The sequence below is a fragment of the Hemitrygon akajei genome, chromosome 26 (genome assembly GCF_048418815.1).
Source record: "Hemitrygon akajei chromosome 26, sHemAka1.3, whole genome shotgun sequence".
Classification (NCBI taxonomy): domain Eukaryota; kingdom Metazoa; phylum Chordata; class Chondrichthyes; order Myliobatiformes; family Dasyatidae; genus Hemitrygon; species Hemitrygon akajei.
This window is the reverse complement of record NC_133149.1, coordinates 61101807-61118663: the sequence shown is the minus strand read 5'-3', so window position 1 is coordinate 61118663 and position 16857 is coordinate 61101807. Positions and strand designations below refer to the sequence as shown.

The 16857-nt window shown below is 40.8% G+C and overlaps 1 protein-coding gene across 3 annotated transcripts; it reads right to left on the bottom strand.

Moving 5' to 3' along the window:
• Positions 1-122: 122 nt before the first annotated feature.
• On the bottom strand, positions 123-16524 carry LOC140716975 (E3 ubiquitin-protein ligase TRIM39-like). 3 transcript variants are annotated; one of them, XM_073030180.1, is made up of 3 exons: positions 16461-16524; positions 8183-8303; positions 123-902 (listed from the first exon to the last, which is right to left on the bottom strand). In XM_073030180.1, exons 2-3 carry the CDS (start codon positions 8211-8213, stop codon positions 349-351), a joined length of 585 nt encoding a protein of 194 aa, XP_072886281.1. In that variant the 5' UTR covers positions 8214-8303; positions 16461-16524; the 3' UTR covers positions 123-348. The 3 variants fall into 3 exon arrangements, 2 of the variants coding, with proteins under 2 accessions (XP_072886281.1, XP_072886280.1); XR_012096401.1 differs by lacking the exon at positions 8183-8303 and having other exon boundaries at positions 16461-16522; XM_073030179.1 differs by lacking the exons at positions 8183-8303; positions 16461-16524 and adding an exon at positions 6515-7529.
• Between the last annotated feature and the right edge of the window lie 333 nt (positions 16525-16857).

The window sequence follows — 16857 nt, the reverse complement described above, 5'->3', positions numbered from 1 at the left end:
CTGTCTATACATGCAGTCCTCGCATGACCTTTGTCCTCCTCCACCTCACTATCTGCTCTAACACTCTGGTTCCCCTCCCTCTGCAAATCTTTTTTACCCACTCCCCCCCCCCCTCCCCCCGAGCAGCACTGGCAAATCTACCAGCAAGGATGTTAGTCCCCCTCCAGTTCAGGGGCAAATCATCCCGTCGGAACAGGCCCCACCTTCCCGGGAACAAAGCCCAATTGTCCAGAAACATGAAGCCCTCCCTCCTGCACCGTCTCCTTGGCCACGTATTTAGCTGCACTCTCCGCACATTTATATTTACAGGGACTTTACTCCGGACGCCGGTCCCGGGACCCGACCCGTTTACAGACCCGGAGCGGAACCGGAGCAGATTCTCAGCCACTGGTTGACATTCCCAGTCCGGAAGAAAGGATAAAGTTTCTCTGTGAATTTATTCCCAGTGAAGGTGTGAAGGTGGGACTTGGTCTCCGCGTTGTAAAATGAAACTGTCCCGGACTCGTAACTGAGATAAACTCCCACCCTCCCGGGGATGGGACCGGCAGCGAGACGGGACTCGGGGGAGGGGAGATCACGGTACACGTCATAATCCCGATATAACACGTCATCAACCCGCCTGATGACCCAGAATCCGGTCTCCGGACTCAGATTGACCCGTCCCTTCCTCTCCCCAGACTCTGCGACGACTCCCAGACACCAGCTCCGATTCCCTGTCACCTCCGCCTCCCAGTAATGTCTCCCCGATGTGAATCCCTCCGATCCCAGCACACAAGACCAGTTTGTGAATATCTTCCGGGTGTAAAGGACATTCCTCTGGGTCCAAGTCCATCTCACACTCTTCCGATCGTCAGACACCTCGAGCCGCGGATTCGCCGTTTCCACATCCAGGGTGACAGACACTGGGGGGAGAAGCAGAGAATTAGAGAGTCCCCGGGGATCGGGGGGAGACTCGGACAGCGCGGCCCCTGGGATCGGGGGGGGGGGGGGAGACTCGGGCGGCGCGGCCCCGGGGATCAGGGGGAGACTCGGGCGGCGCGGCCCCGGGGATTGGGGTGGGGGGAGACTCGGGCACCGCAGCCCCGGGGATCGGGGTGGGGGAAGACTCGGTTAGGGCGGCCCCGGGGATCGGGGGGGGAGACTCGGGCGGCCCGGGCATCGGGGTGGGGGGAGACTCGGGGAGCGCGGCCCCGGGGATCGGGGTGGGGGAAGACTCGGTTAGGGCGGCCCCGGGGATCGGGGGGGAGACTCGGGCGGCCGTGGCCCCGGGGATCGGGGGGGGGGGGAGACTCGGGGAGCGCGGCCCCGGGGATCGGGGGGAGGCTCGGGCGTCGCGGCCCCGGGGATCGGGGGGTTTTCCGCTGGACGGAGAGCAGAGAGACCCCTGACCCTTGACTCCTCAGACAGGGGAAACATCCTCCCTCACTCCTGCCTGTTGACCCCTGAAAGAATTTTGTGTTTCCATGAGATCTCCTCTCATTCTCCGAAACTGGGAACAGAGAATATAGAGCAGTACAGCACAGGAACAGGCCCGTCATACAATGTTCACATTCATTTGTGAGTGTGATGGTTTGAGACAGTAAAGGAGGTGATAATGGGAACCAGTAGGAGAGAGATGAATGGCAGATTGAACCAGGAGGGGGAGGGGTGGAAAGCCCGTGGGTGAACTGTGTGTGTAGACGTAATGAGAAGCTGGAGGGGGCAAAGATGGCAGATGAGGAATACTTTGTCCCCTTTCCCATAACCCCGTCCCCCGCAGCCCCTCATTAGGACAGGGGATGAATTTGCAGGGACCCTGAAGCAACACAGGTCCTGATGCAGTGTTTCAGTCTGAACCGTGGACTGTTTACTCTTTTCCATTGAAACTTCCCGGCCTGCTGTTCCCCCAACAATTTGTGTGTGTTACTTTAATTTTCAAATAGGTTACAGAAAGAAAAAAACCCTTCCCCCTCCCCACAACATCGCGATAGAAAAAAAAGAAAAAATAAATAAAGAAAGAAAGAATGCCTGGATATCGGAAGATCCCCACATGCTCCATGGAGTTCATAATAGCTTTAATATGTATATTTATTTCTTTCCCCAGATAACCAATAATTTTATCTTCGGAGCACCTATATATTTATTCCTATTTTTTTGTAAATAAGGGCGCCAAATTTTCAGAAATATTTCATATTTATCTCTTAAATTATAAGTAATTTTTTCAAGTGGAATGCAGCAATAAATTCCATTCTTCCGACGATCTATAGTTAAGTATGAATCCGATTTCCAAGTAACGGCAATAGCCTTTTTGGCTACTACAAATGCAATTTTTATGAATTTTTATCCCTTCAATATCGCCTAGTAAAAAAAAATAATGGATTGTGTGGAAGTTGTATCCCAATAATTTGTTCCAGTAAAACTCTTAAATTTGTCCAAAAATGTTGAACTTTAGAACAAGACCAAGCAGAGTGTAAAAAATTACCAATTTCTTGATTACATCGAAAACATTGATCAGATAAATTTGAGTTTAATCTATTTATTTTTTGTGGTGTAATATATATTTGATGTAAAAAGTTATATTGTACTAATCTTAGTCGAACATTTATTGTATTTGTCATACTGTCAAGACATAATCTTGACCAACTTGTTTCATCAATTTTAATATTCAAATCAGTTTCCCATTTTTGTCTTGACTTATGAATTCCTTGTTTAATTGCCTGTTTTTGAATCAAATTATACATACCAGAAATATGTTCTTAAATTTTTCCTTTATGAAATAAAGTTACTATTTCATTAGGTTTCAGCAATAACATTGTTTGACCCAGTTTACCTCTTAAATAAGTCCTTAATTGGAAATAACAGAAAAGGGTGTTATTTGATATTTTATAATTATTCTTTAATTGGTCAAATGACATTAATATACCTCCTTCAAAACAGTCTCCTATATATCTAATCCCTTTGTGAAACCAGTTATATAAAAGATGATTATCCATTGTAAAAGAGATAAGTTTATTTTGAATTAAAGGTCTCTTTGCTAATAAAGATTTCTTTATCTCATCATCAACATTTATCTTATTCCATAAATCAATCAAATGTTTTAGTATAGGAGATTCTTTCTTTTCCCGTATCCATTTAGATTCCCATTTATATATAAAATCTTCTGGTATATTTTCTCCTATTTTGTCTAATTCTATTCTAATCCATGCTGGTTTATCTTCATCAAGAAAAGATGCAATAAATCTAAGTTGATTTGCTTTGTAATAATTCTTAAAATTTGGTAATTGTAACCCTCCTAGGTCAAATTTCCATGTCAATTTTTCCAACGATATTCTTGACATCTTACCTTTCCAAAGGAATTTCCTCACACATTTATTTAACTCTTGAAAAAATTTCTGTGATAATTGTATTGGTAATGTTTGGAATAAATATTGTAATCTAGGGAATATATTCATTTTTACAGCATTGACTCTACCTACTAATGTTATTGGTAACATTTATCAAGATCCTCTTGAATTTTTTTCAATAATGGCAAATAATTTAATTTATATAAATTCTTTATATCATTATCAACTCTTATACCTAAATACTTTATACCATTTATTGGCCATCTAAATAGAGTTATTAATCTACATTGACTATAATCTCCTTTCGTAAGTGGTAGAAATTCACTTTTATTCCAATTTAATTTGTATCCTGATATTTTCCCATATTCTTCCAATCTAGAAGATAATTTACGCAACGAATGTAATGGGTTAGTTAGATAAATCAGAACATCATCAGCAAATAAGCTAATCTTATATTCCTCCAGATTAACTCTGAAACCCATAATATTTGAGTCAGTTCTAATTAATTCAGCTAATGGTTCTATCGCCAACACTAGTAAAGCAGGTGATAATGGACAACCTTGTCTAGTTGACCTTGTTAACTGAAATTATGTTGAAATTTGGCCATTTGTCACCACTTTAGCTTTGGGGTTAGTATTGAAGGTTTTAATCCATTTTATAAAAGATACTCCTAATCCATATTTTTCCAATACCTTAGATAAAAAATCCCATTCCAATCTATCAAATGCTTTTTCTGCATCCAAAGAAACTGCTACACTCATTTCTTCCCTCTTTTGTGCCAAATGAATTATGCTAAGTAACCGAGTTACATTGTCTGCCGATTGTCTATTTTTAATAAATCCTGTTTGGTCCATGTGTATTAATTTTGGTAAGTATTTAGATAATCTGTTAGATAAAATCTTTGCTCTTCTTTGTGGTGGTGTGTTGGGGAGGAAGCATTAAGAAGAGGGACGCCTCACGTCTTAATAAGCTGGTAAGGAAGTCGGGCTCTGTCGTGTCAAAGAACTGGAGAGTTTAACATCGGTAGCTGAGCGAAGGGCGCTGAGTAGGCTATGGTCAATTATGGATAACTCTGAACATCCTCTACATAGCACCATCCAGAGACAGAGAAGCAGTTTCAGCGACAGGTTACTATCGATGCAATGCTCCTTAGACAGGATGAAGAGGTCAATACTCCCCAATGCCATTAGGCTTTACAATTCTACCGCCAGTACTTAAGAACTTTTTAAAAGCTATTATTAATGCTTTTTGAGATAGTGATTTAGATGCATATCATATTTTTTACTGAGTTAAGTATTGTATGTAATTAGTTTTGCTACAACAAGTGTATGGGACATTGGAAAAAAGTTGAATTTCCCCATGGGGATGAATAAAGTATCTATCTATCTATTATTTTATAATCCGTGTTCAACAAAGAAATAGGTCTATATGATGTTGGTTTTAAAAGATCTCTGTCTTTTTTTGGCACTACTATTAAAATAGCTGTCGAAAAAGTTTCTGGAAGTTTATGTGTTCTTTCCGCTTGGTGTATTAGCTCCATAAAAGGAGGAATTAATAAATCTTTAAACCTTTTGTAAAATTCAGGCGGAAAACCATCTTCTCCTGGAGATTTATTACTCTGAAGTGATCCTAGAGCTTCTTCGACCTCTTTTAATGTAAAAGGCACATCTAATCCCTTCTGTTCTTCCAAATTCAATTTTGGGAGAGTTATTTGTGATAAAAACCTTTCTATCTCAACAATATCATTCTGTGATTCTGATTGATACAATTCAGAATAAAAAAATTTAAAAGTTTATAAAGGTTTATAAATAATTTTATTTACACTCGTTCTAATTGCATTTATCGTTTTGGAAGCCTGGTCTGTTTTTAACTGCCAAGCAAGAATCTTGTGTGATCTTTCACCTAGTTCATAATATCTCTGTTTAGTTCTCATAATTGCTTTTTTCTGTTCGGTATGTCTGAAGTGTATTATATTGTAGTTTCTTATTAACAAGTTGTCTTTGTTTTTCTTCTGTCATATATCTTTGAGATTCTTTTTCTAATTTTGTAATCTCTTTTTCCAATTGATCTATTTCTACCATATATTCCTTCTTAATTTTAGAAGTATAACTTATTATCTGGCCTCTCAAATATGCCTTCATCGCTTCCCATAATATAAATTTATCATTAACTGAATGTGAGTTTGTATCTAAAAAACTTGAATCTGTTTTTTTCATAAAATCACAAAAATCTTGATGTTTTAATAATATTGAATTAAATCTCCATCTGTAAATCGCTTCCTCCTTATCCATCATTATCATTGTCATTATCAAGAGGGAATGATCTGACAATATTCTTGCTTTATATTCCATATTTTTCACTCTGTCTTGAATATTCGCTGATATTAAGAAAAAAACTATCCTTGAATAAGTTTTATGTCTATTTGAATAAAATGAATAATCTCTTTCTTTTGGGTTAATTCTTCTCCATTTATCAATCAAATTTAAATCTTTCATCAATAATAAAGTTAATTTTGCTACTTTTGGTTTTGTAACAACCTTTGCTGACCTATCTAAAACTGGGTCTGGACAAAAGTTAAATTCTCCGCCTATTAATATTTTATCATGTGTGTCAGCCAAATTCAAAAAAGCCTCCTGTATAAATTTTACATCGTTTTCATTTGGTGCATAAATATTCATAAGAGTCCATAGTTCTGAAAAGATTTGACAATGTATAATTACATATCTTCCCGCAGAATCAATTAGTACATTTTGTATTTTAATTGGTAAAGTTTTGTTGACCAAAATTGCAACTCCCCTCGCTTTTGAAGTAAATGAAGCATCTATAACATTTCCGACCCAATCTCTCTTTAATTTCTGATGTTCTATCTCTGTTAAATGTGCTTCTTGTATAAAAGCTATATCTATTTTCATTTTCTTAATGTATGTTAAAATTCTTTTTCTTTTCATCAGTCCATTAAGCCCATTAACATTAAGACTTTAAAAAATCAGGAAATTAGTCATTATTTTTAACGTGGTTACTCCGGCCTATAATCATACATAATATTTCAACTCTCATAGTACCTTGGGGAATTATTTTAAAATTCTCCATGTTGCTATGTGTCTCCCCTCCGATCATCCAGGCAAAGAAAGAAAGATAAAAGAAAAATAAAACCCCTGGTAATTTTGTGAATAAAAAAAACACAACATTACCCCCCTCCGTTGTGCGGGTCATGGCAAACGCCATGATTACACACGTGAATCCCGTAGCGATCGATCCGAAGTTCCCCCAGCTCCCCCGTAACATGAAAAAAGTATATATAAGAAAAAATATCACTACTCTCGATTAATATTTCTCAAATTTTAACCTGTATCATATAATTAAAAGTATATTTAAATATTCTTCTGTCCTTAATGTCCATCAACTCACTTCAGTGTCCCTGTCTTCATCTTTAATCTGTTTCACTTTTAAATCTTTACTGTGACTAGCGAATATTTGGGAGTTCTTGTGCAAACTCCTCTGCACCCCGATGATCAGTAAAAATCTTCTTTTTCCGTCATCCAAAAAAATTATCAGTGTTGCTGGGTGGCGCAATAGAAATTTATAACCCTTTTCCCATAAAACATTTTTCGCTGGCTTAAATTTCTTCTTTCTCTTCAAAAGGTCATAACTTATATCAGGATAGAAAAGAACTGCTTTCCATTCTATCATCAATGGCTCATTTTTCTTTCTGGCATATTGGGCAGCCGCCTTCAAGATCTTTTCTTTATCTTGATATCTTAAGCATTTTATCAAGATTGGTCGTGGGTTTTGATCTTAAAGCTCTGTGGACCCTTTCGATTTCAATCAACTGGGTTCCCTCTTCCATTTCCAAATTTTCCGGGATCCATTTTTCAAAACATTTTATTGGATCCTCTCCTTCTATCCCTTCTTTTAAGACCAACAATTTTAATATTATTTCCTCTACTAAAATTTTCAAGCACGTCTATTTTTTCCAACAGTCGTTTTCTTTCTGATGTCCAGGCAAGAGTATTATCCTCCATTTTCTTCACATTCTCAATAGTGTCTCCCGTTATTTCTTCCAGGTTTTTAACTTTCTTGTCCATTTTCTCCTGTTTTTTTCACCATTTTATCAAACATAGCCTTCATATTTTTAATATCTTCTTGTATTATTTTTAATATTTTAATTTCTTTTAATTTATGCATTATTTGCACCAAAGAAGGAACTCTTATGTGTCCAGAATATCTCCCACCTCCAATCTCTTCCTGTTGTTCTTCTTTTACATGTTCATCTTCATCTGTATGTTCCAGAGAATCCGAATCCACAACGGCTTCATTGTCACTTCCGCTTCCAATCGTAGCTGGGATTTGTAGTTAAATGTGCTAATGTTTGCGCATGCCCTTTCCGGCGCGCACGCGTAGTTCCTGCTGTTCCTTGGAGACGATTGATGCTGCGGGCGATTTCTGTTCTGTGTCGCCGGATTGAGATGCACTTGAGTCCGAGGCTTCTTCATGGTGGCCGGCTCCTTGTACTATCTTCAAAGTAATAGTTTTCTTCTTTGTCTATTTAGGAGGCATATCTAAGGAAAATCCTGAGTAGTTTAGACGTAGTTTTTAGGAAATATTTACTAACTTTTCTTCACTTAAACATTAATTTATTAGTTTTTTTTACGGGAGAGCTGGATATCTGCGTCTCGATCCCACGTCATCACGTGACGTCCCCCCCCCCCAAACAATTTGTGTTTGATACTCCGCTTTAAATATACTCAATTATTTGGCCTCCACAGTTGCCTGTGGCAAATTCACTATCCTGTGGATAAAGGAATTCCTCCTCATCTCTGTCCTAAATGGACATCCCTATAGTCGGAGGCTGTGCTTACCGTTCTCGACCCACCCACATCCTCCCAACATCAACTCTCTCCAGAAGGTGTCAGCGAGATCTGGTGAGACCCTTCATCAGGACCTGTGTAGCTTGGATTACCAGCATCTGCAGATTTTCTCCTGTTTGATTTTTAAAGCAGAAGTTAATAAGTAAACATCTTGATTAGTCAGATTCTCAAAAGTTATGGGGAGGAAGCGGGAGAATAGGGTTCAAAGGGATAATAAATCAGCCATTCTTCTAAACTCCGGTGAGTACAGGCCCAGAGCCATCAAACACTCCTCATATGTTAACTCTTTCATTCCCGGAATTATTCTTGTGAATCTTCTGGACCCCCTCCAATGCCAGTACATGTTTTCCGATAGAAGGGATCCAAAACTGCTCACAATACTCCGTGTGTTCTGACCAATGCCTTATAAAACCTCAGCATTACATCCTTGCTCTTGTACTCTAATCCTCTCGAAATTCAAGTTTCTGGATCATTGGGACCTCTTCTGGGGCAGGCGTGACCTGTTCAAGAAGGACGGGTTACACTTGAATCCTGGGGGGACCAATATCCTAGCGGGGAGGTTTGCTAGGGCTACAGGGCAGACTTTAAACTAGTAAGATGCGGGAACGGAAATCAATTTGAGGAAACTATGGGAGAGGAGGTTAGTTCACCAGTAGAGCAAGTAAGTAGACAGTGTGTGAGGGAGGAAAGGCAGGTGATGGAGAAGGGATGCGCTCAGCCCGAAGATGTAGGGGAGAAGAAAGAAAAGGATAATAAATTTGAATGCATTGTTAGGGATGAAAAGAGAGGAGGAGGTGGAGAGTATCTTAAATGTATCTATTTTAATGCTAGGAGCATTGTAAGAAAGGTGGATGAGCTTAAAGCGTGGATTGATACCTGGAATTATGATGTTGTAGCTATTAGTGAAACATGGTTGCAGGAAGGGTGTGATTGGCAACTAAATATTCCTGGATTTAGTTGCTTCAGGTGTGATAGAGTAGGAGGGGCCAGAGGAGGAGGTGTTGCATTGCTTGTCCGAGAAAATCTTATGGCGGTGCTTTGGAAGGATAGATTAGAGAGCTCCTCTAGGGAGGCTATTTGGGTGGAATTGAGGAATGGGAAAGGTGTAGTAACACTGATAGGAATGTATTATAGGCCACCTAATGGGGAGCGTGAGTTGGAAGAGCAAATGTGTAAGGAGACAGCAGATATTTGTAGTAAACACAAGGTGGTGATTTTGGGAGAATTTAATTTTCCACACATAGATTGGGAAGCTCATTCTGTAAAAGGGCTGGATGGTTTAGAGTTTGTGAAATGTGTGCAGGATAGTTTTTTGCAACAATATATAGAAGTACCGACTAGAGATGGGACAGTGTTGGATCTCCTGTTAGGGAATGCGATAGGTCAGCTGACAGATGTATGTGTTGGGGAGCACTTCGGGTCCAGTGATCAAAATAGCATTAGCTTCAATATAATTATGGAGAAGGACAGGACTGGACCTAGAGTTTTTAACCTTTTTTGATTTTTGATTGGAGAAAGGCTAACTTTGAAGAGATGCGCAGGGATTTAGAGAGAGTGGATTGGGACAAGTTGTTTTTTCGGAAGGATGTAATAGAAAAATGGAGGTCATTTAAGGGTGAAATTATAATGGTACAGAATCTTTATGTTCCTGTTAGGTTGAAAGGAAAGGTTAAAGGTTTGAAAGCGCCATGGTTTTCAAGGGATATTAGAAACTTGGTTCGGAAAAAGAGGTATGTCTACAATAGATATAGGCAACATGGAGTAAAGGAATTGCTCGAGGAATATAAAGAATGTAAAAGGAATCTTAAGAAAGAGATTAGAAAAGCTAAAAGAAGATACGAGTTTGGTTTGGCAAATAAGGTGGAAGTAAATCCGAAAGGTTTCTACAGTTATATTAAAAGCAAGAGGATAGTGAGGGATAAAATTGGTCCCTTAGAGAATCAGGGTGGTCAGCTATGTGTGGAGCCGAGGGAGATGGCAGAGATTTTGAACGATTTCTTCTCTTCAGTATTCACTAAGGAGAAGGATATTGAATGGTGTAAGGTGTGGGAAACAAGTAAGGAAGTTATGGAAGCTATGACAATTAAAGAGGTGGAATTACTGGCGCTTTTAAGAAATTTAAAAGTGGATAAATCTGCGGGTCCTGACAGGATATTCCCCAGGACCTTGAGGGAAGTTTGTGTAGAGATAGCAGGAGCTCTGACGGAGATCTTTCAGATGTCATTAGAAACGGGGATTGTGCCGGAGGATTGGCGTATTGCTCATGTGGTTCCATTGTTTAAAAAGGGTTCTAGAAGTAAGCCTGGCAATTATAGACCTGTCAGTTTGACATCAGTGGTGGGTAAATTAATGGAAAGTGTTCTTAGAGATAGTATTTATAATTATCTGGATAGAATGGATCTGATTAGGAGTAGCCAGCATGGATTTGTGCGTGGAAGGTCATGTTTGAAAAACCTTATTGAATTTTTTGAAGAAGTTACGAGGAATGTTGACGAGGGTAAGGCCGTGGATGTAGTCTATATGGACTTCAGCAAGGCCTTTGACAAAGTTCCACATGGAAGGTTAGTTAAGAAGGTTCAGTCGTTAGGTATTAATGCTGGAGTAATAAAATGGATTCAACAGTGGCTACATGGGAGATGTCAGAGAGTAGTGGTGGATAATTGTTTATCGGGATGGAGGCCGGTGACTAGCGGGGTGCCTCAGGGATCTGTTTTGGGCCCAATGTTGTTTGTAATATACATAAATGATCTGGATGATGGGGTGGTAAATTGGATTAGAAAGTATGCCGATGATACTAAGGTAGGAGGTGTTGGGATAATGAGGTGGGTTTTCAAAGCTTGCAGGGAGATTTATGCCGGTTAGAAGAATGGGCTGAATGGTGGCAGATGGAGTTTAATGCTGAGAAGTGTGAGGTTCTACATTTTGGCAGGAATAATCCAAATAGAACATACAAGGTAAATGGTAGGGCATTGAGGAATGCAGTGGAACAGAGAGATCTAGGAATAACAGTGCATAGTTCCCTGAAGGTGGAGTCTCATGTAGATAGGGTGGTGAAGAAGGCTTTTGGAACGCTGGCCTTTATAAATCAGAGCATTGAGTACAGGAGTTGGGATGTAATGTTAAAATTGTACAAGGCATTGGTAAGACCAAATTTGGAATATTGTGTACAGTTCTGGTCACCGAATTATAGGAAAGATATCAATAAATTAGAGAGAGTGCAGAGACGATTTACGAGGATGTTACCTAAGTTTCAGCACTTAAGTTACAGAGAAAGGTTGAACAAGTTAGGTCTCTATTCATTGGAGCGTAGAAGGTTGAGGGGGGATTTGATCGAGGTATTTAAAATTTTGAGAGGGATAGATAGAGTTGATGTGAATAGGCTGTTTCCATTGAGAGTAGGGGAGATTCAAACGAGAGGACATGATTTGAGAGTTAGGGGGCAAAAGTTTAAGGGAAACACGAGGGCGTATTTCTTTACTCAGAGAGTGATAGCTGTGTGGAATGAGCTTCCTGTAGAAGTAGTAGAGGCCAGTTCAGTTGTGTCACTTAAGGTAAAATTGGATAGGTAAATGGACAGGAAAGGAGTGGTGGGTTATGGGCTGAGTGCGGGTAGGTGGGACTAGGTGAGATTAAGAGTTCGGCACGGACTAGGAGGGCCGGAATGGCCTGTTTCCATGCTGTGATTGTTATATGGTTATAAATGGAAGCAAACATTGAGTTTGCCAATCTTACCACTGACACAAACTGCAAGTTAACCTTCAGGGAATCCTGCACAAGGACATCCATGTCCCTTTGCAACTCTGATTTTTGAATTTCGCCCTGTTTACAGAATTGTCTATGTCTTTATTCCTTCGACCAAAGGCGTACCTGCCTAGGTTTGTACTTGCCAAACTCTACCTGTGCTACAAGATCCTTATTACGTATACTGGTTCATTCAAATAAGACCATAAGACAAAGCAGTAGAAGCCGGCCATTCGGTCGTTCGAATCTGCTCCGCCATTTAATCATGAGCTGATCCATTCTCCCATTTATTCTCACTCCCCCACCTTCTCACCATGACCTTTGATGCCCTGGCTATTCACATACCTATCAATCTCTGTCTTAAATACACCCAATGACTTGGCCTCCACTGCCGCAAGAAATTCACAGATTCACCACCCTCTGTCTAAAAAAATTTCTTCGCATCTCCCTTCTGAATGGGCGCCCGTCAATCCTTAAGTCATGCTCTCTTGTACTAGACTCCCCCATCATGGGAAACAACTTTGCCACATCCACTCTGTCCATGCCTTTTAACATTCAAATGTTTATGTGAGGTACCCCCTCATTCTTCTAAACACCAAGGAGTACAGTCCAAGAGCGGTCAAATGTTCCTCACATGTTAACCCTCTCATTCCCGGAATCATTCTAGTGAATCTTCTCTGAACCCTCTCCAATGTCAGAACATCATTTCTTAAATAAGGAGCCCAAAACTGCACACAGTATTCCAAGTGAGGTCTTACCAGTTCCTTATAGAGCCTCAACCTCACTTCCCTGCTCTTATACTCTATTCCTCTAGAAATGAATGCCAACATTGCATTCGCCTTCTTCACCACCGACTCAACCTGGAGGTTAACCTTAAGGGTATCCTGCACGAGAACTCCCAAGTCCCATTGCATCTCAGAACTTTGAATTCTCTCTCCATCTAAATAATAGTCTGCCCGTTTATTTCTTCTACCAACGTGCATGACCATACACTTTTCAACATGGTATTTCATTTGCCACTTCTTTGACCATTCTCCCAATCTATCCAAGTCTCTCTGCAGACTCTCTGTTTCCTCAGCACTACCGTCCCCTCCACCTATCTTTGTATAATCAGCAAACTTAGCCACAAAGCCATCAATTCCATAATCCAAATCGTTGATGTACAACGTAAAAAGCGGCCCCAACACGGACCCCTGTGGAACACCACTGGTAACCGGCAGACAACCAGAATGGGATCCCTTTATTCCCGCTCTCTGTTTCCTGTCAATCAGCCAACGCTCTATCCACATATGTAAATTTCCAGTAATTCCATGGCCTCTTAACCTGGTTACCACCTTCATGTGTGGCACCTTGTCAAAGGCCTTCCGAGATTCCAAATTTACAACATCCCTGCATCCCCTTTATCTATCCTACTTGTAATCTCCTCAAACAATCCCAACAGGTTTGTCAGGCAGGATATTCCCTTAACGAAGCCATGCTGACTTGTCCTGTCTTGTCCAGTGTCACCAAGTATTCCATAACCTCATACTTAACAACTGACTCCAATTTCTTCCCAACCACAGGTGTGATTGTTAACTGGTCAATAATTTCCTTTCTGCTGTCTTCCTCCTTACTTAAAGAGTTAAGTGACATTTGCCATTTTCCAGTCCTCTGGCACCATACCAGGGTCCAGTGATTTTGAAAGATCATTTCAAATGCCTCTATAATTTCTACTGCGATCTCTTTCAGAACACTAGGGTGCAGTTCATCTGGTCCGCGTGACTTATGTACCTTTAGGTCTTTCAGCTTTTTGAGCACCTTCTCCCTTGTAACAGTAACTGCACTCACTTCTCTTCCCTCACACTCTTCAACACAGGGCACAGTGCTAGTGTCTTCCACGGTGAAGACTGGTGCAAAATATTTGGTTCATCTGCCATCTCTTTATTCTGTGTTATTATATATCCAGCCTCATTTTCCAGCGGTCCTATATCCAGTCTCATCTCTGTTGTTTTTTACAATACTTGAAAAACAATTTGATATTGTTTGCTAACTTGTTTTACAAAGACAGGTGTGTAAAAAGGGCCTGAAGGATCATTGGAGACCAGAGTCACCCCAACCACAAACTGTACCAGTTGCTACCATCCGGGATATGGTACCACAGATTAAAAGCCAGGAGCAACAGGCTCCGGGACAGCTTCTTCAACCAGGCCATCAGACTTAACTCATGCTAACACAACTGTATTTCTGTGTTATATAAACCAGCCTGTTGTACATATAATTCATCATAAATTACTATAAATTGCACATTGCACATTTAGATGGAGATGTAATGTAAAGATTTTTAATCCTCATGTATATGAAGGATGTAAGTAATAAAGTCAATTCAATTCAAATCGATTTCTTGTTTATTTTTTCCCACCCAATCAGCCTTTTAGTTCCTCTCTATAGATATTTAAAAGCTTCCCAATCCTCTGTCTTCCTACTAATTTTTGTTTTGTTGTATACCCTCTCTTTTGCCTTTACATTAACTTGTCTTCCCTTGTCAGCCACGGTTTTACTATTTTGCCATTTGAGTAGTTATCTATTTTTGGTATACATCTATCCTTCACCTTTCTCATTTTCCCAGAAACTGACACCATTTCTGCTCTGCTCTCATCCCTGCCAGCATCTCCTTCCAATTTGCTTTGGCCAACTCCTCTCTCAGACCTCTGTAATTTCTTTCACTTCTCTGAAATAATACAATATCAGACTTTACTTTCTCCTTATCAGATTTCAAGTTGAACTCAGTCATGTTGTGAGCACTGCCTCCTAAGGTTTCTTTTAACTACTCACCTCTGGTTCAATACATAACACCCAATCCAGTAGAGCTGTTCCCCGAGTAGGCTCAACGACAAACTGCTCCAGAAAACCATCACATTGCATTCAACAAACTTTCTTGAAATCCTTTACCAACCTGATTTTCCCAATTGCCCTGCATGTTGAAATCTCCCATGATTATCATAACATTGTCCTTTTCATCAGCCTTTTCTATTTCCAGTTGTAATCTGTGGGCCACAACCCACTGACTGTTGGGAGGCCTGTATATGACTGGTGTCGGTGTCATTTTTACTTTTGCAGTTCCTTACCTCAACCCACAAGGATTCAACATCTTCCAATCCTATGTCACATCTTGCTGCTGATTTACCAGCAGAGCCACACCACCCCATGAGCCTTCCTTCCTTCCTCCGATACATTGTGTAACCTTGGACATTCAGCTCCCAACTACAACCATCCTTCAGCCATGATTCCGTGATGGCCACAACATCATACCTGACAATCGGTAATAGTGCAACAAGATCATCCACCTTATTTCGCATACTCCATGCATTGAGATATAACACTTTGTGTACTGTATCTGCTACCCTTTTTAATTCTGCATCTCTAATGCACTGATACTCACCTTGCTGGCTGCAATTTTCTCTTCGCATCTGTCCGCCCTATCTGACAGTCTGACTGCACGCTATCTTTGCATTTTAACCATCAGTCCTATCTCTTCTCTCCAGTTCCCGACCCCCCCCCCCCCCACCAAATTAGTTCAGACCCTCCCCAACAGCTCTATCAAACCTCTCTGTGAGAATATTGTTCTCGCTCGGGTCGAGGTGCGACCCATCCCTTTTGAGCAGGTCATTCCTCCACCAGATGAGATCCCAATGATCCAAGAACCTGAATCCCTGTCCCCAGCACCATCTTCTCAGCCATGTTTATCTGTCAAATTATCCTGTTTCTACCCTCACCAGCACGTGGCACAGGCAGCAATCCAGAAATTACAACCCTGGGGGTACTGCTTCTGAACTTTCTACCAAGCTCTCCAAATTCTATTATCAGGACCTCTTTGCTTTTACTTCCAATGTCATTGTCACAAATTTACCAAAATATCTGGCTCTTTTCCCTCCCTCTCTAAAATGCTGCAGACACGATTCGAGGCATCCCTGACCCTGGCACCCAGGGGACAACATACCATTCGGGTGTCCCGTTCACATCAATAGATTCTCCTGTCTGTTCCCCTGACGATTCAGTCCCCGATCACGACCACTCCCCTCTTCTGCCTCTAACAACAGTGAGAGATGCTGATCCGGAAGGGGGAAGACCTGTGTCAGTCACAGTCTGCACTCACAGGACACATGAAGGACTTGTGTATTTTCCTGACAATCCCTGTCACCACACTGATACCCGCTTTTATTCCCTGCAATATTATCATCAGTATTAAATTCCCAGTTCCTCTGGTAGATCCAAACTCATGTCCTGGTGTGTTAGTGCATTTGCCTGGGATCAGGACAGGGTGGTTCATCTGCCAGTACCGTGTATTGGTTGTATTGTGACCCTGTGCTGGTGTGTCCAGGGGTCTGACATCTCCAGCTGACCATGTGACAGTGATGCCTCCCAGTCGGTGGGGTTGATGTGGAATAAACTTCAGTTCCCCTTCAGTCCAGTATTACAGACAATCTTTGCATCAAATTGGAACTAAATTAACCCTCATGAATGGGGAGGAAAGAATCTTTGTAAGTTTTACCTCGATTAATAGCATCAAGCGTTTCTCTCAGCACTGTGTTCAACAAATAGGGGTGATCGAATTTTTCAACAGGTAGGTTCTCATCTGTCACTGCCAATTCCTGGATATCGTCGTTAATCCTGTAAATATTAAACTGCTGGTTATAAATTGCTATTCTGAACTATTTTACAAATCCATTTAGGGTTTCAGTAAAGACCATGTCCTACCTCCTGTTCCGACGAGCTTCCTCCTGAAATAAATAAAACACAAATCTGATTAGACTTGGACTTACTGTCCACATCCTGACTTTCATCCAAATCATTACAAGGTGTTGAAAATTCCCACTCCCGCAGTCACACACACACACGGACAATACAGAACCACGGGGTAACTTACAGGAAAGTTTCTGAATGTCAGA

What these genes read in the sequence shown, in the direction of transcription:
- LOC140716975 (XM_073030179.1), bottom strand. Translation starts at nt 6,608, where the DNA reads ATGTTACGGGGGAGCTGGGGGAACTTCGGATCGATCGCTACGGGATTC. An exon ending in GACCCGCACAACGGAGGGGG is followed by an intron (nt 903 to 6,514) that starts GTAATGTTGTGT and finishes TTCTCCCCCCAG; the next exon opens with TGTCTGTCACCCTGGATGTG.